The sequence below is a fragment of the Stylophora pistillata genome, chromosome 2 (genome assembly GCF_964205215.1).
Source record: "Stylophora pistillata chromosome 2, jaStyPist1.2, whole genome shotgun sequence".
NCBI classification, from domain to species: Eukaryota; Metazoa; Cnidaria; class Anthozoa; order Scleractinia; family Pocilloporidae; genus Stylophora; species Stylophora pistillata.
In genome coordinates this window covers 55953956-55976291 of record NC_142520.1, presented here as the reverse complement: position 1 = coordinate 55976291, position 22336 = coordinate 55953956, and the positions used below count along the sequence as shown (strand labels likewise).

Genomic DNA, 22336 nt, shown 5'->3' with positions numbered 1-22336 from the left:
AAAAAAGAAAACTGCAGGAAAAGAAAATCAAATGGAGATACGCTAAAAAAATAAGAATTGAGCAGTACCATGCAAGTTACACAGTAAAATGACCAATAACATTTTTTCTTCATCCCAATGATAAGCGAAGAACCTAATATTTCCGTCGCAGTCATTATTACTTCCATTTCATGGTGGGCGTGTACACCCCTCTTGGACAACTTTATTGTCATGGCATTTGACACATTACGATAAGGAAGAAATAATAAGGCCATTAATTCAAAATGCCTGAGGGCATTTCTGCTCGACAGAGCATACCTTCGCAAGCACGTCACGCTCCAGTGAGTACGTGATTTATTCATGCCCTGGACTTGTGCCTCTATTCTTAAACAAACTTAATTGTTTTCCGTCTCTATTGTTGTGGTGTTGTTGAAGCAATTTAATCTGGAATATCCTAGTGGTGTTTGAAAAGATGGTCGTTAGTGTTTAATTCTTTGTGGGCTCAGAAACACGTCAAGGTGAATTTAAAATCAAACGACCCAAGACAGGCGGACGATCAATCACAAATGAATGAGCAGAAAAAGGTCGAAGGACGGCTTGCGATTGGCGAACGGGAAGTTGGCGAGGGACTTGAATCTTCCGAGAAAAACTTCGAGGAGTTTGACTTGAAATGCGGGCACACTCCCGCAGCAGATACACTTTTACGGGAAACCATTAGTCAACTAGAAACCGCGTTATGCGAGTCTACAAAGCTGTTAGCCCAACGGGACAATGAAATTAACAGTTTAAGAAACGACCTTGATTCGTGCCGTCGAAATAGCGATGGAAACGTCAGCGCCGCCCTTGATGAGGAAGTCAAGAATTCTCAGAAGCGAGTTCTCGATCTGGAAAAGGTTATACAACAACTTCAACAAGATATCGCAATTTACAAAGCGGAGCGAGAGAGTATGCTAATGAATGCTGATCAACTTGAAGATGGAAGTGCTACGGGACAGACTTGTTATTGCGGGTCGCTGTGTGGTGCCATGAAAGAAATGGTTGAATTGAAAACGAAACTACAGGTAACAGAACAAAAGTACAGCAATCTAAAACGAGCTTTCAAGAGTTTGGAACGAAGTAAGGTTAGGGTTGGAGTTGCACATCGGGATAGCCCTTGTAATATTAGCTAAACTGGAACAGTCTAAGGGACGAAGACAGGGATACGAAAAATTACATGATTTGTATAGTCAGGAAATGATATAATGTTATATTTTTAATTCGGGTCTAGCTCAACGGGTGTTACTGAAGGGCTAAAACTTGGGATTGCAATAGATATCTCAACTGTAAATTTCAAAGGTTTATGATTTTTCCTTCCTTTATTGCCATGCGTTTCTTTTCTAAAACGTTACCTGTCTGATCAGTATTTTTGGCGGGAAAAGGTGGCGCGATTAGCGCTTTTGGTGGGAGGTCGCATCGAGCCACCCGCAGCGAAAAAAGGAGTTATCGAAGTACAAGTTTTTTTAAATACTCTCTTAACTCAAAAAAGGAGTTATCGAAGTACAAGTTTTTTTAAATACTCTCTTAACTCAAAAGAAAACTTTTAGTTAATTTTAATGAAGTATCCCGTAGTCTTTTTGGTTAAATTGAGTTACTTGTGAGTTTGACACCGAAGGAGAAATTTTAATTGAATGAGTATTTCATCACTTCTCATAAATAGGAAACACACACGAAAAGTTTATATCATCAACTGGTATTGTATTCCAAACAAACTAAGTAAGTTTATTTATATTTATACCTTTTATGCAACGAGGCCGACAATCAAGTCAGATAGTCTAATAGGAAAAACAAACAGAAGTTATTTCAACAAACTCGGAAGATACTAGAGTATACGCTATCATGGCTAGTCAAAGTTTAATGATTTCAATACAAACTGACGTTTGAGTCAGTGAATATGTTACCAAAAAGCAGTTAAAGAGTTGAGATGTCCGCCTTCGAGGACTCTTTACTACAACTTTTTGCAGTTATTGACAGGAGTAGCTTTCTCAGGATAGATTTCTCCTTGGGGAATTCACAAGAAATCATATTGGAAGATGTGGCTTTGAGTAAGTCCCAAAATACCAGATTATAGCTTTGTTAAGCAGTTACGTTCCATGAAAAGTCCCTTTTCATGCAAAGATTACGGATCGAAAACTTCGGCCTCTCGTAAACTCAAGGTTACCGACCATTTATTTCTTTGCCTTTGCGGTCATATTTTTAAGGGGGGGAGGGGGGTGTATGAGGACAAAACTACAACCGCAAAGAACTCAAATACATCGAATTTTGAACGCGCGCTGAAATGGGAACAAGGTATGCCGGAAGTTCCATCAACTTCTACGTGATTGGATCCTGTATAAAATGAAAGGTGTTCTTATTACGAAAATGTCCCGCTTAAAAAAAAAAAAGAATAAATAGGTCTAATATTAAGGGGGAGGGGGGGGGAGGGTGGGGGCGTCCTAATATATGGCGGCAGTGGAAAGGGTTCAACCTGACAAATAAAAGCGACATATGAGGCCGGCCAACAGTTTTGTAGGGGGGTCTTCCATCTCCTTCCTACATGATTGTATTCATAACTTAATAGAAGGCTGCTTAATGTATATGGAATTATCTAAAATGCATATATTCACCAGGACTCAAGGGTTGTATTTCTACTGAGTTCTTTATATTACCACAGTCTAGAATCGAGTAATTTATTCCGTCGCCAACTTAAATGAGACTGGTATAAATCCTACTTAGCTTGCAATGCAAGCAGTGAAATTTCACGGTCAGGCGTCCGGTCAGGCGTCCGGTCAGGCGCGCGCCTTTCAACGATACTCACGAGAGGAAGACGCGCGAGAAAATTGCACGAGATAGATTCGCGAAGAAGTCGCTCGAGGCTGTGAATCTAACACTTTTATTTTCATAATTTTAGGTACTCGCTCGTATGTTATCAATTATTTAAGTCTGAAGATATATTTCTTCCAAGAGACTGCTGCGTAGGGAAGGGTAGATACATTATCATGACAGGACGGAAAATGCGTGCACTTTAAATACCTCCCGTTGTCCCATACAAAGCCTTAGAATAGTTTTCTAACTGCTTCTGTATGGGACAACAGGAGGTACTTACAGTGCACGCATTTTCCGTCCTGTCATGAGTTTTACCAATAGAAAAGTATCGTTTGCAAGAAAACTAAACATCACGAAAAAGGCCTTTCTAAACGAGGCAAAGCTTTCTTACGTACGTAGGATAGAGGTAAATAGCCTACATTAGATGCCTCCGATAGGTAATTATATGCTATGTAGAGAGGAGCCAAGCAGAGTACAGTTGGATCTCCCAGAAGTTCACGGAATGAAATATCTTACGACCCATATCCAAGTATGACGAAAGCCTTACTCATAGGTTATTTAAAATTGGCTTTCATTCGTGTCACATCATAGACATCATAGATGACAGAGGTCGTTAGACTGCATACAAACAAGAGCATGGCAGCTAAAGGGCTTTTTGTTTAGCTAGTTGTTCCCAGAGCGCATGTCTATTGAGTGTCGCTGGTGAAACCAACGCCAGAGTAATTATAAATACGGCGGCAAACGGCGGCTATTCAGAACAAGCACTGACTTTATAAGAAGCACATGATTACTCGCATAAGGAAAAAAAAATAAGCGAACTGGATGAGGCGCTGAAAAAATGAAAATGACGAAGCCACCGCTGCTTCATATTTTGCCTCTGATTGGTTGAAAGAATAGCGCAGGATTCCTCGACCAATTAGGTGTTGTAAAGCAAGATCAGTGCAGTCCTGAATTATGATCGACACTCAACTGAAAGCTGCTCTTAATGCGTAGGAAAGAACAGATTTTATTCAAAACGTACGGACGAAGGCCTTTCATAAAGACCTCGGGCCTGTAATAACTTTAATAAAAATAAAGAAAACTAGGATGATTGGTGCTTTCGTCTTTGGTTTTTAATGTTTTAATTATTTCAACATCTTTAATTTGTTCACCTCTCCTTTAAAATCCCCCAGTCCACCAACACTTTACATCAAGTTAAGGAAGAACAAACGCCATCACAGCCGATCCCTCGTACTTTGCTCGGAGCTCAAGTCACTAAATAGCATCAATAAATCGCTCCGACGAAGGGCTAACGCTCGAAACGTCAGCTTTTGTAATCATTACGGTGGCCAATTTACCATTTCAACTTTGTTGATATATCCAAATTAAATTATTTCGTTACTCCCACCGACGCAGCCCCAAACAGTTTCTTTCGAAACTATCAGCCTTTATTCACTAAATAGCGTGCTAATTTTGCAGGTTTTAATTTTTGCGCTTTGTCCTCGGCTCTCAAAAATAGACCGACGCAAAAAGTTATTACCTCCAATTAAACTCCGCGTGCGAAACAGTGGTGTTTTTTTTTTGTACTTAGACTCATATCTATTTACAAATTAATTTTCTTCCTTTTTTTCCTTCTGCTTTTTTTTATCGAACAAATCAAGTAGCATTGCTCCGCCAGTATAGCTCCAGAAATTGTTAACTTTAAACTTCTTTCACTTGACACTGTCCTGCTTCAACAGAAAATCGCAAAACAATAGCTCCCACGGTACATTTTAGTCGACTCGAGGCGTAAAAAAATTGTTCCCCCAAAACATGATATAGCTGCCAATTCGAAAAATGAAACGCAATGAAAATGCATAGAAGTGACATAGAAACAAAGGACGAGGCTCAAGACCACTAAAGGGCTAATCGCATGTACAAAAACAAAGATTCAGAAGGAAAAGATGAGGAATTAGAATGAAGTGACGTAAACGACCTTGAGGAGGACTGGAAAACTAGAGTGATCAAGTGGGGCTTGGATTTAGCCTCGCATTTGACTGGTCCGGAGAATGCTATGAGTTTTTTTTTTATTTTTTATTTTTCAGTTAAGCAAAATCAAGAAAATTCCGGATCTCTCTCGAGGTAGATGCCTACTGTACTAGTGCTGCTGCAAAACGCATGAGACGTCATAGCGTTCAGCGGATATCCATAATAAAGCCTCTACGGAGGAAAGAAGGTCCCGAGTTACTTCCGACACGCATTGGACATTCCTCTACGCTAGGCTCAAGTAGCAATCAACCACCTGTTGTGGGTAGTGTTCTATAGGCAGGTAACATATCCCATATCCCACTTAAGAACAGGTACTTCCGTTTCAAGGAACCGCGTGTGGTTCCACAGGTCTCTTTATTGCTCTTTGTTCTACCTCAAACATATCAACCACTCAACTGGCACGTGATAATTAAGGTTAACCACATTATCATTTTCCTCTTATATAAGTCCCTAATGGAGAATTCTTCAGCTCAAGCGGAGAAAAAGAAATATAACAATGCCGTCAATAATTTGGATGATTTTGAGATAAATTTCTTTGATGATGATTCGGATGGAGAACAAGAAGAGGACGATAGAGCGTTAAATTCAAAGAAAGATCTCCCAGACACTGCTTCCGTAACGTCGAATTCTTTACTAAGAGCTACCATCTGTGAACTGGAGCGAGCGTTGACGGACACGAGAAGGCTTCTGTTAGTACGAGATAAAGAAAGCGCCACTTTACGGCAAGAACTGGAAAAAGCTCGCAAAGATCTCCACAGAGAGCAACAAGTAAGAAAAAAACTTGAACGAGAGAGCGAGTCGAAGGAGGAGAAGCGCCGTAAGGATGAAAACGAGAAATCAAAATTAGCAGAGGAGATCAAAGAACTAAAAGAAAAGCTTCGAGAATTTGAAAATCCGCAGCAAGGAAGCGACCCAGAGGAGATTGTACCTTGTTGTTCTTCTATGCATGAGTTAGTTGAGTTGCAGCGTAAATTGAAAGAAACGGAAAAGCAATTAACCGATTTTAAGGCAAACAACCAGTTCCTGAACAGCGAGCAGAAAATTTTGGCCACGATGCCACAGTTTCCGAACAAAAGTGCATCACCAAAGAACCATAAACAGACTCAAAGAGAAATGCAGACGCAGCTAAAATTGAAATTTCTACGTGATGCTTTCTTCTACTATATGATCGACTTCCACGCAGATGAACAGATGAGGGCCATTTTAGCAATTCTAGATTACGAAGACAGAAGACACGAAATCATCATTGAATCGCACAAAATGAAGAGACAGGGGAAAAAGTTCACTGTGACTGAGGTTTCTAGTAGATCACTGACATTTGTGCAAGAAGAGAAACTTTGAGAAGACTATGTCGCTATTTTGTACACGTTAAAGTCAAAGGCGTTTCTGCAGGATTAGCGATTCAAATGGTCGACTGTGGAATTAAATAAAAAGCGAAGAAGTAAGAATAAATCAAATAAGAGCCAGCATGAATGAAAACATGGTCAATATTGACACGAATTGCAGATAGGAGCTTCAGTCAAATTTTTGTGCTGTGAAGACTATTTTCAGCTTGAAAGGGACCATAAATATTCGTTTGATAAAACAGGAAATAATACAGGGACAAAAATGAACTACAAATTCATAAAGATGGCTCAGGATAGACAAGATTGAAGCAGATTGTAAAGTTTGTCTGCAAGAAAGAGAACCACAAGAGGGGTAATTTTTATAAAAAATTTTTTTCAGGTTGCACTCAATGTTACATAGATCTTCAATTAGTTGCCTACAACTAGCTAACCATGTAACTTATAGGAATGTCTTAACATGTAAATTCTCCCAAAAAAAACTTTAGAAATTATGATGCAAGTAGGTGATGAGAAAAAAAAAACTAGCAGCTAGAGAGGTAATATCTTGATCCACCTCCAAATTCTCACCTTGATTTCAAAGGAAAAGTAGGAAAGCAACAAGGGAGAATTACTAATCAGATCATGGGAGCTACAGAGTTAAAACAGATACACTTGTTTCTGAGGACAATTTCACTGGACTTTATTCTCTTGATATGTTTATCTGCCTATGCTTGGAGATGACTAACTCCTCTGCAAGAAATGATGGATTTGTAACTTCTCCTGATAATATCTAAACATTATCCAGCAAACAGGCAATGAAAATACTCAGACTTTACAGGTGACAAGGCTGTAGTCTAGCAGCACCCGGTGGCCCGGGCACCTTACTTTTGCTGTTGGGTGACTCAGGAATTTTAGTTTTTTCATAAAAAGCATGTGCTGGGCACCCTAGTGTTCACAGTTTCAGGGCACTGGGCTCCATTCAATCTTCCTTAGAGCACAGCCTTGGGTAGGGGTTTTCATCTTGATCTAACACCAAATTCTTATAATTTTACTGAGAAACATATAGCAGCTAATGGGAAGAATTTATTTTTTTTTTTTTTTTTTTAGACTGTTTATTGACTCATTCCAGCAATATACAAAATGGCTGAATTACAGAGCTATTCACAAAAAATATAATACTAAAATATAATATAATAAATCCAATAATACTAGAAGGCATAATTATACAAGCCACTAGGTATACTTATGCGTGACAAACTCTTGCGTGACAAACTCTTGCGTGACAAACTCTTGCGTGCACTTGTTCCTACAAGTAGGACGCGTGGAGCGGCTAATGCCAGATCTAAGATTATAATTATGCACAACCTCTTCCTGTTTAGGGAGTATAAAATGTAAGGGGTGAGTTGCATTCCGGACTCTATCAATATAAACCTGCCAGGTTGATATTGATAATTATTATATGGCTGTGTCTCACAAGGACTGGGAACTACAGAATTCACTAATTTGATTGGCTGAAATCAATATTGAAAGTGGTCTAGATTTTCCCATCTAGACCGGCATCTAGACCGGTCTAGAAAAAAAAGGTACAAAGAATATAAAAAATTGGCAGATAAGACACAGCCATATAATAAACATCTTATTAACCAAACTAGGCTGGTCTGTATGGGAGAATCTTGACCTCAGTTGCTGGTACAGATCTCACTGCGTTTGGTCTGTACTGGTGACCTCGGTCAAGATTCTCCCATACAGACTGCCCGCTCGGTTAATAAGAACTAATTAACAGATCTTGGGAGTTAAAGGGTTAAATAGACTTCAAAGAAGTCAATTTGGTTATATCAACTAAGTTGAAATAATTGTAAATTGGCCACCGTAACAAATAAAAAAGCTAACATTTCGAGCGTTAGCCCCTCATCAGAGCGAATGGAGAAGTGTGGGTTGTATGTGGGTTTACATGCAGAAAGCGGAGCTACGCCATTGGTGGGAACATGGCGACAAGAAAAACACACATAAATTAGTGGAATGAAGTCACATGCTTCTAGACCTCACAACATCAAGAAAACTTCAACTTGAGACAATTCATGTTTTAATATGACAGAGTCATACAAAGAAAGGTGACACAATTCATAAAGAAGTATCCATCTACAAAAAATACTCCAAAGTTAAAAGAGTTCTTTGGCACATATTCAATGACCTGATTGTTGTTTTAGTCTGACACTGAGGATTTCTTTTTTCTTGTGACTTTACTCCATTTTCTGGCTATTATGTTTCTCGATGCATTCTCTGGCTAAAGTTTTACATTTCTTTTCAAATTCAAATGCTCCTTGCAGTTTACTGTGTGTTAAAGCATCCCTCTAGAAGCCTGAGAGTGTATGGGGTTTTCCCTTTCACTCCCCTTAATGACCAAAAACTACATTTTTCCTTACAATGGTGATGCACTTGCAAGCAGACAAGTGACGACAATATCAAAAAATATTAACCAAGGGAATAGTGTTTGATTTTGCACCAAATTCTCAGAAGTAAGATTAAGAAATGCATCACACACATTAAAGAGAATTAAAAATCAGTATCTTGGGAAGGAAATGGTTTGGTTTCATATTGGCTGCTATGTCCATGAACAAACCAAGCACAACTGATATTCTAGCTTGGTTTTAAAGCCATCATTGTGTTGATATCCCATACCAAAGTTCTCAGCTTATCTATAAGTTCTTTTATTTCCTGGTTCTTGCTTCTCAGTTTCTGTTGAGGAAGAATCAGGACCAAACTCTGTTAGTGCGATGCTTATGTTGAAAATGTGGACCTCTTCAAATATCAGGCCAGACCACTACTGCTATGATCATTCTCAACTTCAACCAAGAGCTCCTTCAGTTGCTGATCATTAGCAAACAATATACACCACAGCGTACACTATTCAGTTATGGATGTAGTGGGAGGTTGCTAAGCATGAAAGAAGCGTAAGAGTTGTGCAAGGCAATAGCCAAGAGCGACTCTAGCTTCTTGAGTGCTTAACAAACCTCCCGAGTGCATCCATAACTCAACAGTGTACACTACGGCATTTACCATTTGTTTTATGACATAACATTTATACATTGTACCAAAAGCGCTATTTTTTTTTTAATTTAACAAATCTTGCGTGACCAGAAAAAAACAAGCACACGCAGAAAACTAGTCTTTGCATTTGCTCACGTCAGCAGTGTACACCCATGGGCAAATGATGGACACGGAATTAAACAATCAGAGCACGTGCTTTACTTTGGTTATGTGATAATTTCCTTTATTCTCATGACCTTTAGGTTTAATTCAGGAGTGATAACATAACAAGCATGCTGATGATACATCACACTTAAAGGGTCAAAATATGAAATTACCTCTTGAAGTGTATCATGCTCAATTCCAAGGGCTGTTGTATCATTGGATATTTCCATATCAGAATCTTCCTCTGAAGTTCTCATGGGAATCAGAGCCTAGAGAAAAGATCATTATAGCACATAGCTTTTCATGAGAGAGTTAGGAATTCTTACTGTCCCATTACGACTTCAAGACAGACAAAGTGTGTAATTCATTAAGAATTTGGGTTTTAATCGACACATGCACAACGAGGAGCTAGAATTACCGAGAGATACTGGACACCACTTAGTATCCTTGCGACCGATTGCAGATTCATCAAAACAAGTTGACTGGTGTTCTCGATCGCAAACCTGTTGTGATCGCTTAGCAAAAGGTACAGTTGACGAAAAATGAGATATTGCTCCAAAAACTGTTGGCTTCAAAGCTGAAGCAGTCGATGAAGGAGTTTGGTGTGCGTGCACTGGAGAAGTGAACGATAATTTTGTGATCATGTCCTTTGACGGCTGGAATGCAGAGCGGAATTGCTGTGTCTGTGATCCACAAGAGATCAGGGATCGAATATTCAGTTCGTTTCTTTATGTTCAGCTACAAGAACAAAATGGAATTGTGCTCTAAATCAAGAGAAACAGTACAAGATATCGAAATAAAAAAGACCAGTAAATAAGCACCCCTTACCTACATAAAATTCCCTTCAGTGAACAATGTCTTCGCTTTAGGAAGACTGGCTTTTACTTCTAAATATCACCAAAGCTTTTGTAAACAAAAAGCTCAAATTACAGTTCACTTTCATTTCAGGCGTAAATTTGCACAATTGTTCATGGACGAAATCTTTATGAGTTTCAAAGATCAAAACCATTTACTAAACTGCTCGTTGAACTGTAACACGCTTCCACTTAGCAAACAAAGCTTTCCAAATTTAATGTAGTTCACTTCGCATTTCTCAATCTATCCTTTGTTTCTCCAACCACATCCAAACAGGTTTTACTACCCAGCTTCCATCAGAGACTCCCCATGAAACGTGACGTAAAATACGTCACGCGTTACTAGGTAACAGAGCTCATACATATGCGCGAACCCCACTTGAGTGGGGTTCGCAGAATTACACACTTTGTCCGAGCTAAAGTCGTCATGAATGTACATATACTCGAAAATTCATATTGCTAACTTTACTACCACTTTCACACCCAGTCTCCTGCAACCAGCAAAAAGATAGTTACAACTGACAAAGAACATCCACTAATAACCAAGGGAGGGAATGGCTTTTACTATAATGGGCCATCATTTTATCAAGAAAACGGGGGTAGCAAGACTACCAGTTACCTGGTGTCAATGAAAACAAAGGCAGAATTGAGAAAGCTCTTTCTCATTTTTTACTTGGTTAGTAATAACACTGGCGGTCTGCAACCCTTTGAGACAAGCAGCAACCAGGCTTAATAAAAATTTCAGTTATTTTTTTCTACCAATGGGCCAACATGAGTAAAAAAGCGAAAGAGAACTACAAGATCAAAACAACAACATTAACAATACAAAAACAACTCGCCTCCAAATCTTCCCCATGAGGGATTTCGATCCGTCTGTTACTCTCGTCATAGAAAATCCTCAAACGAGAGAACAACTCTTTCAAACTATTCAATGTGTCTTGTACTTTTTTGTTGTTATTCCGCGCTTCTTGCTTCGACTTGTCGTCCACAACCATGTTTTTTTCTTGCAAACATCGAAACAAATTGGTCGCTTTGCTAACAATATCTTCAACCGTTTGCAGTCCTTGCGCAGTTATGGATATCTCGTTTAACTGTTGAACATTTGTTGGTCTCGTATTTTTTTTATCTTCCCTTAACGCGGCAGAAAGGCCTACTGGAAGAGCCGTTTGCAACCCAACAGGTAACACTCGCTTGGACGCCATGTTGGTTTGGGGGAATTATGGTCAGCGTCTCTTCTGGTTGGTTAATATTCACATTATATAAAGGTAAGATTGCATAGTTCTTCCAAGGTAGACTGGGCAAAGACTTTGTTTATTTTTTTCTCGTGCTCAGTCAAGAAAATTCTCGCCTCCTTTCTGGCCTATCATCTAAAAACCCCTCGCAGATTAGCCAACAAAGTTTTCCTTTACAATCCTGTGAACGTGAAAGGACAACAAACGTACGCTTTTGAGGTAAGAAATCTCCTCTCGCCTGAAGTTCCCCACTTTAAAGGGAAATCACTCGTCTAGAATGGAAAACACAGAGCGGACCTAACCGCAGTTGGACTTCCAGAGCCACAGAAAACAAGCATCATTCGGGCAAACTAGACAGATTGAAGTTAAGTGCCTCAGGAAAAATTATCCATCACAGAAACGACTAAACATTGGATTACTTTGGATACCAATGTATATTGATTTCACATTAACCGCCTCCCGGTTAGCTCAATTGGTTAGAGCGCTGGACTGTTGTGCGGGAGGTCGAGGTCGATGGTTCGAGCCCCGGCCGGACCAACACTCAAGGTCTTAAAATAACTGAGAATGCGCTACCTTTCTATAATATCAAGAAATGGATAGACATTCTAGTCTTCTCGGATAAGGACGAATAAACCGTAGGTCCCGTCTCCTGGATCTTGTAATTAGTTAACTTGGTTAGGCAGGGGACGTAGTTCTATCGAAACGAAGCAAAGGAGAAGGTATTCGCCGACAGCGAAAAGGGAAAGTTTGCCGTGTCGAGGGAATTTTTTTTATGTACGCCTACCGGCATTTTATTCATTCTGTGATTATCTTTTTAACCCAAAGTAAGGGGGTGTTGGGGGATGGGGGTGCTGGGGGGATTGGGAGCCGGGCACCTCCCCAAGATCCGCCACAGGATATGTATGCACAGATGTTTTGAGGCGTAGATGACAACCGAAAGCAGAAGCATAGGTTCCTCTGGCGCGGCGTGCTCTGTCTCCACGTTCTTGTTTCAGCATTTTAAACTTAAAGCCCTCATTGAAAAATATGCAATAAGCTGCAGCGAAAGGATCTTTCAACGTCAAGCTGCCGTTTGCGTCTAAACATTTCTGCGCTAAACCTCCCTAACAATCAACTGCAGTAACTTTCATCTCTATATCAGAAATAAACTTGTCGAACACACGAGAATCTCCTTAGCAAATTTACCCCTGACAGAGACAACCTCGTTCCCAAGGCCTTTTCCCTTAGCTTTTCCCACCCCCAACTAAGGGAAAAGACCCTGGGAACGAGTTTGCCAAGAGACACTGGCAGGTAGTTTCTCCTTACAGCATCACTGCTTAATTAACCATTAAGGTCATGAGGATAAAAAAAATGATAACCAACTGAAAGAGCTTGGTGTCAATACCCCAGGAAATGTATTTACGAATATTTATACAGGGTAGCCCAGTTCAGCTAATAGCCGGTTTAAGTGGGGCACTGTCATACCCACCCGTCCCACCCCAGAGAAGGACATCCACCACACAGTAATCTCGTGCGTGGGAAATTAACGTCTCCTATCCCTAACCCTGCAGGAGACGGGGCCTACGGTTTATTCGTCCTTATCCGAGAAGACTAGAATATCTATCCATTTCTTGATATTATAGTAAGGTAGCAAATTCTCCTCGGTTATTTTAAGATCATGAGTATTGGTCCGGCCGGGGCTCGAACCCTCGACCTCCCGCACAACACAGTCCGGCGCTCTAACTAATTGGGCTAACCGGGAGACGGTGTATGGAGAATATGCACACTCCTGTTAAGCTGTAAAGGATTGATGGGAATCCGACAACAGCTTGAATTGCATAGAATCGCTTGAATAAAATTTTTGCCGAGAACAGTTGTCTGTGGAAATGAAATAATCGTGGGAACACCGATGCACTACATTGCTTAGTTTTGTACCTGAAATGTAAAAGAGAACAACACCCCTTCACCAAAAGTCTGATCTCACACTTTTACTCATTTTTTTTACTCTATGATCGGACAGATAATTATCTTTACTGTTGACTGACATCTCTCTGTTGGATCTGAATGAGAATTTGTTGTTACATCCACGTAATATCTCCTTTCTGATAATTTTCTGTATTCTAAAAATTTGTCTGCTTGCCATATCTTAAAACCGTAAGTAGTTTTTATATACTGACCATGTTATAATGCGGGGCCCTGATTGGTAAAAAAGATATATAATTTGTTGCACTGGGAAACCCACAGAAAACTGAAACATTTTGTAATTATTTGACAAAGGCAATAGACTGTACCCTCAATCGGTTCGCCAGCACAGTGAAGAACATTTCAAATGCTTGTGAAAACGTTTTTCGTCTTCTATGAACATTCCGAGTGGTTTATAGGTGATGCAAGCTGATAGAAAGTACAGTGTATTATTTAATCATCAAATGCTCACTCTAACTTAAGTCTAAGGATCCTCTCGAGAGAGAAAAAAAGAGAAAGGACCCTGAGAAAAAATATGTGCCCACTTCAGGAAGTGATGGGAAAGGGGTCGATGAACCGCCGTTGTCCGATAATTGCACCCAAACTTCCAATCGAGGTCCGCACTCAAGGTAACGGCGGAAATAGAGCCTAGTGAAAGGGTTTATATGGTAGTTATGTTATAGCTCAAGTAACGAGGTTCATATCTTACACGTGAGGCCATCCATAATATATTATTGATATGAATTTGCGCGGGGAGTAGTGAAAAGGGCAATGGCAACCCAATGTGTCTCTCTGTTCAAACGCCGTCAGGTTTGTCAATTGTAAATCTGGCTTTCGTTAACTTCCTTCTCGCCGCTTCTTGAGTCAAAGTATGCAATAATATTTTGAGACGGTAACATACGACACAGGCTAGCATGAAATTAAAGAATTCGGTGTTGGCGTTGCTAATGGCAACCGCACGCTTTCACGACCATGTTTGTGTACTTTTTAAGTACCACGTTATTGCTGTCATCAAAGTACAGGACAGAGATGGCGGAGAGTTTGGTGGGAGAGCAGCACGGCTGTGGTACAACTGTAGGATTCATGAGATGTACCAGCGTTTGAACAATGGCGTGATTGGTAGCGTTCATGTGAGCGCTTAGAGGAAACGAGCATTCGCCGTAACAGAAAAACGCCGAGTAACCCTCAGGCGCGATAATCCAGTCTTGCCAACCAAGTCGCTGGAAACTGACGTACAGCATCCTCCGGCTGCAGCTCGTTTGACTCGAGGTCTTGAAGTTCCCTCCTACGTTGGTGAACTGAGGTCCGAGGGACCGGGCTGAGCGACGCCGGCGTGGATGTGGATTGAAAATACGATGATAGGTCAGCTTCTGTTCGCCATCTTGACGGTAGAAGGAGACCAAAAATGGACGCTTCTCCTGTGGGCCGTGGAAACCCACAAAGCCAACGCTTGAAGCGTTTAGTTCTACCCCTGCGTACGTGTGTACAGAAAGTTCGATTCCATAGTTTTTATTGATTTCTTGTGCCCATTCCTGTCCCGCTCGTGTGATGTCAAAAGCCTGCCATCCAGATTCCCAGCTTCGAAGAACCCGCTTGTCCAGTTCCTTGAGAAGTCGTGCAGGCTCAATAACCTGATGTTCAAAAAACAGCAAGAGTTAAGTCCCACGAGCGTGATGGCCCATATCCGTTGGAGCGGACTCCAACTTTGACAGCATATGCAATGCAGCAAGTAACCGTCGGCTATCAGAATGCATTAAATATGATCCTTCCATAAAGTAATAAGCATGCAACTTAGAAAAGAATCATCAAAAAAGTACAAGTTGGCAAGTCAAAGACAAAATAGTTGTTGGTCCCTTAAATTTTTGGGGAATTAATGATTGGAAACAACTGCACAACATGTGCGTGTGTCTGCTGCTGTCGTTACATATTTCAGCTTGTACGGTATAGGAAAAACCTGACAAGTGCGACTAAGGGATAGGGACCAACACGAAGAGAATGCACACAGCGTTAAACCTCGAACTACATGGACATCAACACAAGTTCCGTGATTGTGTGCAAATCCTTCAGAAATAATCAGATATCGTGGCAGCCACTTGATGAGATGACTGTGTCAGTTTTAGCATCATCGAGAATTGCCAAATTGACTCTTTCGACAATTTAAAATCTCTTCTAGGAGTGTTTGCGTGGATAAAAAGCTATTCTGATGTCCTCACCTGATAAATTTTCACTTCGTATGTCGAGTTCTCCCAGGAGACAACCCTGTGTCCGTTGGAAATCGATTCTTTATAAATCCGAAACTCTGCCGCTGTGATCTTTTCTCCATGTGGGGTTTCCATCTTAAAACGAAACGTAGAATGCCTCTTGGAAATTTTTGGCCGCGCTCCCCTGACTGTCGATTTAGAACAAATGACAACACTAACAATTATTATTAAAAACGGGATCCTTGGATAATGCAATTCAAGACTTTTTATTGGCTAAGCCATTATGGTATATGAGCCAATATACCATAATCTACAAATATGGTAAGCGTACGCGTCAGCTCAAAATCAAAAGGGAGCTAAAAAATCCAGTTTCTTCTTACAAAATAATAATTTCTTGGGGGCGTTTTTAATAAAACAATTATTCCACTCGCGCTTGTTGGATATGAGATGATTATAGCCAACTCGGCGCTATGCGCCTCGTTGGCTATCTATCATCTCATATCCAACGCGCGCTCGTGGAATAATTGTTAATTATGATAATGAACATATGTGAAATAGATTTGTAATATAAAACAGTATGGTAAAAAAGAAAAGCATCTTGTAAAAGTAGACTGGGTCTAGACATTCGCTTAACGTTGTTACCAAGTCAAAGGTGAATGAGGCTGTGCTTAAATATTCAGGTAAAAAAATTCCTACAAGAAAACTAACACAATGAATCGGTAAAAAATGATGATTAGGCGATAAAATTTTTGCCCGCTCAGACACAGAAGGAGTTTGACACGAATACAGTCTTTCTGAGTATCAGACTGAGGGTTAAATTTTGACCAGCATTTCTTTAACACAGAAAACCTCTTTCAAATCCGACTCCGAGAGTCAGTGCTACTCTCGATGTTGCCGGAGTAGTGAGTGATAAAATCTGTGTCACACAGATTACATTTAAATTTGCATGCGGTACATTTGTTGTTTATTTGTTGTGGACGCACTTAACAAGAAAGGGGCAAAAGCCCAACTGTCATGGTTCCCCTGCCATTTAAAGGATCCCTTCCAACCACAATACCCTGCGCGCCTCTATTATTGTTTTGATGCCTAGTCAAATAGAAAGAACAATAAATTTGGAACGCGATTGAGGAAATTCAAGACCTCAGTGAGGCAAATGTACTCGGATGAACGAGGATTTCTTTCCACTTCACGACTTGTCCAATACCGGATGGCAGAGAAAATGGCGGATTTCACATATCGCGCGCGCAATGTATTGTGGTTGGAAGGGATCCTTTAAACATCAACATTCTTCTAATTCCTCAGAAAGGTGAATAATCGGGGCGCCAACACTGGTGTCCACGTCAAGCCTGTTTTTAAAATCAAGAGGATAGCAAATCCTCTCCCCGAAAGTTAAGAGGACGATTATCATTAACATTCATTCATATAACAATTAAATCATTACAAAACAGGAAATTGCTGTAGAGGAAACCGGTAATTCGTATAAAGTACAGACAGTAAAAAGGGAAAAGAAAAAAACAACAACCGAATTGGACAAATATGCACAGGCTGTCCGGTTTGTGCTTGAAAACAGACGTAGCTGAAAATAACCTCAATCAGAAGCAAGGAAATAATTGCCTTAAACTAATCTTTTTATCTCTTCAAAACCCCTGGCCGGTCAGATTACGACATTCACTTCGAATTCAATTCAAGTATGACCTCAGCCCTGACCCTGACAATGTCTTTAGCTTTCCAGTCAAGTCAAATAGATAACATGGCGATCAATTCCTTGAGGATTAGATGCGAGAAAGAAGTCGCGAACATGCGCACTCGACGTTGGTTCTACGCGCATGCGCGGGTTTGCCACCCTGCTCTGTTCGCTTCGCTCAACAAACGGAGAACCCTTGCGTTTGGTCCATTAAATTTGAAATAGACCATTTTTCGAAATGAGAGACCGCTACCATTTTGTTTACTTTTGTTTGTTTGTTTGTTTGTTTAATTAATTCACTCAGATGTTCTCTTCCATCGGTAGTAGATTTAACAAATAACCAACATTTTGCAGCATTTACAATCGGATGAAAGCGATAAAAATCAGCACCATCCTAGATCACGAATTTAACCAAATCCTTAAGTCTTCCTATAAATCAAGACTTTTGATCAGAATTCGAGTGTAACTTAATAAACAAGGAGCATTGAAGAACGTCAATACAAATTAACAGAGTCGTCCACTAGAGCGACAAAAGAAAAAAGGTTTGTAAGCATCAGGAGTTTCATAGGTCTTTTTCTCCTAGCGATACAAAGGTCGAACTTTCACATCGCGTGACTCGCCAAATGTCGCATTTTGTATTAATTTCCTGTTCTATCTGTGTTCTGTCATCACTCCAAAGCAGCTCAGGAAAAGCAGTCAACAATTTGTGACCCGTTCTGTTGGTAAGGTCATCCGCCACCTTTTATGGTACGAGCATTCTCCCACAGAACGAAGTGCGAATGAAAAAAAGCTTTTTACAAGTCAGTATCATGTCAACTTTCATGTCGCGATTTTAAGGGGAGCTAGACAAAACATATAGGCACTTCCAGATTTGATCAACTGATCCCACTTCATGAAAAGGCTTGAAAATTAAGAAGAACTTGAAACAAAACCATGGCTTGAAAAGGAATAGCCGTTGAAAATTTAACAGAGGACGACCCAACTTTTTTCTGTTGGCATGAAATCGGTGTTTGAAATCGTAAATCAATCTTGCTTGTTAAGAAAATTCCATTTTGTCAACTTAAGACTTTCGTCCTGTTAATTTGAAGCTTAGGACTTATAAACCAAAAACAAACAGATTATCTTTCAGGTGCAGACACATTGACACTGAGCAGTCAAGGTTGGTTGACGTCCTCGTCAACCAAGCAGTATGCTGGTTAAAACACAAATCTAGGCTAAGTTCTCTCAATCCCTCTTTCTCTAGCATCGCAAGTCCCTGCCGATCTTCGAATTTCACCCACTTTCGAAATCATCAAGTACCCCTCTTTTATTTAGTTCGCTATTTTATTCGTCAATCTTTCTTTCGATCAAGCCATAAGCAGACATTTTCTACGGACCTTCCTTTTCTTCAGATTTAATTCAGTTCTTTAAGAAAAAGTGTCCGAGTATAGTTAAACACATTTTGGGAGGAAAAGAAGTTTGAGGAAAAAACTTAAGCATGAGACAAACAAATAAATCTACAGAGCATTTTTTTCGTGTAGTGCTGTCACTTGCGCGATACAAGGTGGTCCTCGCCTTTTAGTCTGGACGAAGCTGCAGTGCGAGAAGTCAAATGAAAGCTGCAAAGCAGGACTTCATATGGGAATGTTTGTTTTTCCGTAATGCTCGGAATGGTAATTTTTTTCATTCAAACATCGAATTATAGAGGGTACTTCTTAAGTATTATGCGTATTTTGAGATTATTTGTTGGATATTTTCTCCCTCCAAAACAATGCGTATTCAAGTTGATGGATATACATTCTTTAAGATAAGTTCCTATGAAGCGTGTTTGTCATATTTTGGCCGATAGTAGAACGTCACTGCAAACTAGCCACGGATTCTACACAGCTCCCGCTTGTCTAGTCAGGAAATACAGATTATTGGAAATCTAAAGCGTAAATCAAAACAATAGGGAATTTTATGAAGTGGTTTTGACAGAAAAAAAAAAAACTTTCCAATTTTAAATTTAATTTACACTAAGGAATAAAGCTTGTTTTAAAAATAATATCTAATGAGAACGACGAAACACGCGCACAATAATAAGGTTCCCTCCTCAATGATTGAAAAACCCATTACTCGTACCAACTACTGAAAATTTCGAATTCAAATATTTATCAAATATAATTTGTTTTGTTTACATTTTAACTCTCAGACGGAAAGAAAATCATAGTGAAAATGTCAACGAAATTATATTTATACACATACAGTGTAAAGTTAGGCGGTATTTTGGCTTTGATACTCGAGGATACCAGCAATTAAATAATCTTGTGTTCACTAAGTATTACAGATAATCGTACAACAAGGACAGCTTTTGTTTTTTCGCTCTATTTGCAGCCAACCGCAATTTTCAACAAGATTCAAACTTGACAAAGACCTCCAACCGTGTCTGCTAAGCTTCTTTGTTCGCGATGAAAATCGCATTTCTCCTTTCGTTATGAGTAAGTGGGTAGGAAGGCGGGTTAGGAGGAATAAGTCAGTCTGTCATCTCAGTATGTGCGATATATTTCGTGCCGACAAAGATAACGTAGCGGGAGTTTTTAGAGAGGGGACTGACCCCGAGAAAACTGACATAATAGTCAGTATTATAAAGCGAGGTGATGTTTTGTTGTCTGAATTAGAGGTGCTCCATTAAACAACCTTTTTTTTTTATCAGACGTGGGAATCAATCTTCAGAAGCCAACATTAGATCTCTTATCGAAAACCGGACTCAGCTTTTTAAAATGTTACATTGATTTGGAGAAAACATTCTCGCTTCAATGATCAGACAGAAGATAGTATTGTTTCTCTCCCTACGCCTGCTAATTGATATTTTTTCTCCCAACGCTTGCTAATTTGATGATTAATTACCCTCGTATAATCAAATATGTTTTTACTAAGAACCGTCCGGTTGTGTCGCAATATAACTCATTCTACAAACTTCGATCTACATACGGCCGTTTTGGCACAACAATATTTACAGAAGGTGCAAATATTGTAAAACGTTTCTGAGGTTTGCGTTAATTTGCAAAGTATCCGTAAAGTGCTAATTAAAGTTCTCTTGACATTGCTGGATTTCCGTTGGGGAAGAAAAAAATAACTAAGCGAATTAAGTAGACGGTATGGCTGGAGTAAATTTGAGTCATTTAATTCAATCACGCGTGTTTATCTGTGGTGAACGTGCTTTGAATGATATTCGGCGCAGTAACCATCATGTTAGCAATTTCTATATTTAGGAAATTTTCGAAAAAAAGGCTCCTAAGAAGCTTTTTGTACATTTCACTCCATTTACATGACTATTTCAGTAGTTGCCAGAGTTAATTGTTTCCAGACTTGGCGCACAACTTTTCACCTTTCCTAATAAGTGCTTAAGCGATGTCTTTAGTGCATTTCTCGCGTTTATACACATGTTCGTGCCGCGTTAAACAATGCACACCCGAGCCACATGAAAATACACTACTTCCTAAGTGTAATTATGCAATTTGCAATGTTTATCTACCGATTGTAATCAATAAAGCCTTCGTGAAGTGTACATAAACGAAGTTGTGGCAGACATCGACTTACCGTGGTTAAGATAGCTCATAATTGTGTCAGCACCCAGCGCTCGAGAATCTGTCACAGTGTCATTGCAGCAGAACAAACCGTCAGTCGACACGCTCACGTTGTTTTCCAAGCTATGGTATAAGTCAATCATATACCTTGGAGCAGACATTTTTCGGCCATGCAGACGAGTATTTAAGCTTAGCCGCGGCCGACGAGGCAGACCAAGAAGATTCAGAATTTCGCGTTGAAGCGTTCCCGAAGTGCTGCCATTTTTAAGGACCGATGTGCTCTCTGTAGTTTTTTCTCTCTTTTTCTGTGAAGAGTGATGGTTGTGACGCTGATGAGTTCTCATTCGGCGAGGGAAAGAATGACGACTGAAGATCTCACTGTCTTGTTCCTTCGCTGTGGTTCCGTTTGTCGCAACCGACGATGCTTCCGTCATTTTGTCGCTTCGTAGCGAAGAGTGAAGAGCGAAACTCAAAATGAGTAATCTGTAGATATAATCCATCGTGTACCGTCAAAATATGCTTCGTCAATTTGAACGGTGCGCGTTCTTCACAATGTTGTTTTGGAACGAAACCTGACTACAACGATCAAAAGAGCACAGGAATGGCCGGTTTATTTTGTGGTAACAGACCTGTCAATCAAACACAGAAATTAACCGCTTTGCACTACGGCTGCATTCAAAGCGAACCAATGAGAAACGTCACCCTTTGTTACCGAATTCAATTGGTAACATAACTCCTTTAGTTTCTGTCAGGTAAACGTCAGTGGAGGTGGATGGACATTGTTCATTACAATCTGACTGGCATTTTGTAGCACTCGCTAGCACCAACGCATTGTTAAGGAATTGTGATAAAGGCTTTGTTGATTGATCTCGATTATTAAATTTCGCTGAGGGGTTATTTGCCCTCAGGCGAAGCGGACAGACTGTCACAATCGCTTGCAACTGAACAGAAAAAGGGTATGGCATTTTAAGTAGCTATGTATGCAGAACCCACCCTCGCCGCAAACTATCCGAAAGACGATTGAAGATTGTTTACAATGTTCACATTTCTGCCTATATTATGTATCATGCAAAGCACTTCAAAGGAGAAAAACAAACCAATCTCTTTTTAAGCCGCACGACATTCTTTGATTCAAGGCTAGACCCCCTCAAAGAAAAACTCGTACTGATCAATCCATTTGAAAAATATTTCTCTTTTATAAATAGTTCTTCCACCTTAAACCAAAGACAAACACGAAAATTGAGGGCGAAAATTCAACGCTATCTTTCAAAGGAAACGTGTGTACCTGGTCAGTACATCGAAACATTATATTTTCCTTTATTCTTTTCGCCGGGCTGAACCTCATTTGTTTCTTTTTAACCACATCTGTTATCAAATAAATAGGAAGCTGTAAAAATACCACGAATATGCCCATGTTCTGTTCAGGGCCGATAAGGTACGAAGCCGTAATGAGAAGCAAATTAAAATTTATATCTATTGTTTTGTCTTCCTCAAGGCGGAAACGATCAGCGCATACGGACGTAATTTCAAGCTCT

At 39.9% G+C, this 22336-nt stretch overlaps 3 protein-coding genes across 3 annotated transcripts; 1 reads left to right on the top strand and 2 right to left on the bottom strand.

Annotated features, from left to right (window-relative positions):
* Window positions 1-352: 352 nt before the first annotated feature.
* On the top strand, window positions 353-8046 carry LOC111343644 (uncharacterized). Its single transcript, XM_022950827.2, has 2 exons — window positions 353-1100; window positions 5242-8046. The coding sequence occupies exons 1-2, from the start codon at window positions 546-548 to the stop codon at window positions 6166-6168; spliced, it is 1482 nt and encodes a 493-aa protein (XP_022806562.2). The 5' UTR covers window positions 353-545; the 3' UTR covers window positions 6169-8046.
* Window positions 8047-8218: 172 nt separating this feature from the next.
* Window positions 8219-11438, bottom strand: LOC111343642 (mediator of RNA polymerase II transcription subunit 30). The gene is made up of 3 exons (XM_022950825.2): window positions 11038-11438; window positions 9518-9613; window positions 8219-8888 (listed from the first exon to the last, which is right to left on the bottom strand). The coding sequence occupies exons 1-3, from the start codon at window positions 11398-11400 to the stop codon at window positions 8790-8792; spliced, it is 558 nt and encodes a 185-aa protein (XP_022806560.1). The 5' UTR covers window positions 11401-11438; the 3' UTR covers window positions 8219-8789.
* A 1944-nt stretch (window positions 11439-13382) lies between these two features.
* LOC111343646 (bone morphogenetic protein 7) lies at window positions 13383-21478 on the bottom strand. Its single transcript, XM_022950829.2, has 3 exons — window positions 20815-21478; window positions 15585-15760; window positions 13383-15002 (listed from the first exon to the last, which is right to left on the bottom strand). Exons 1-3 carry the CDS (start codon window positions 21299-21301, stop codon window positions 14316-14318), a joined length of 1350 nt encoding a protein of 449 aa, XP_022806564.2. The 5' UTR covers window positions 21302-21478; the 3' UTR covers window positions 13383-14315.
* Between the last annotated feature and the right edge of the window lie 858 nt (window positions 21479-22336).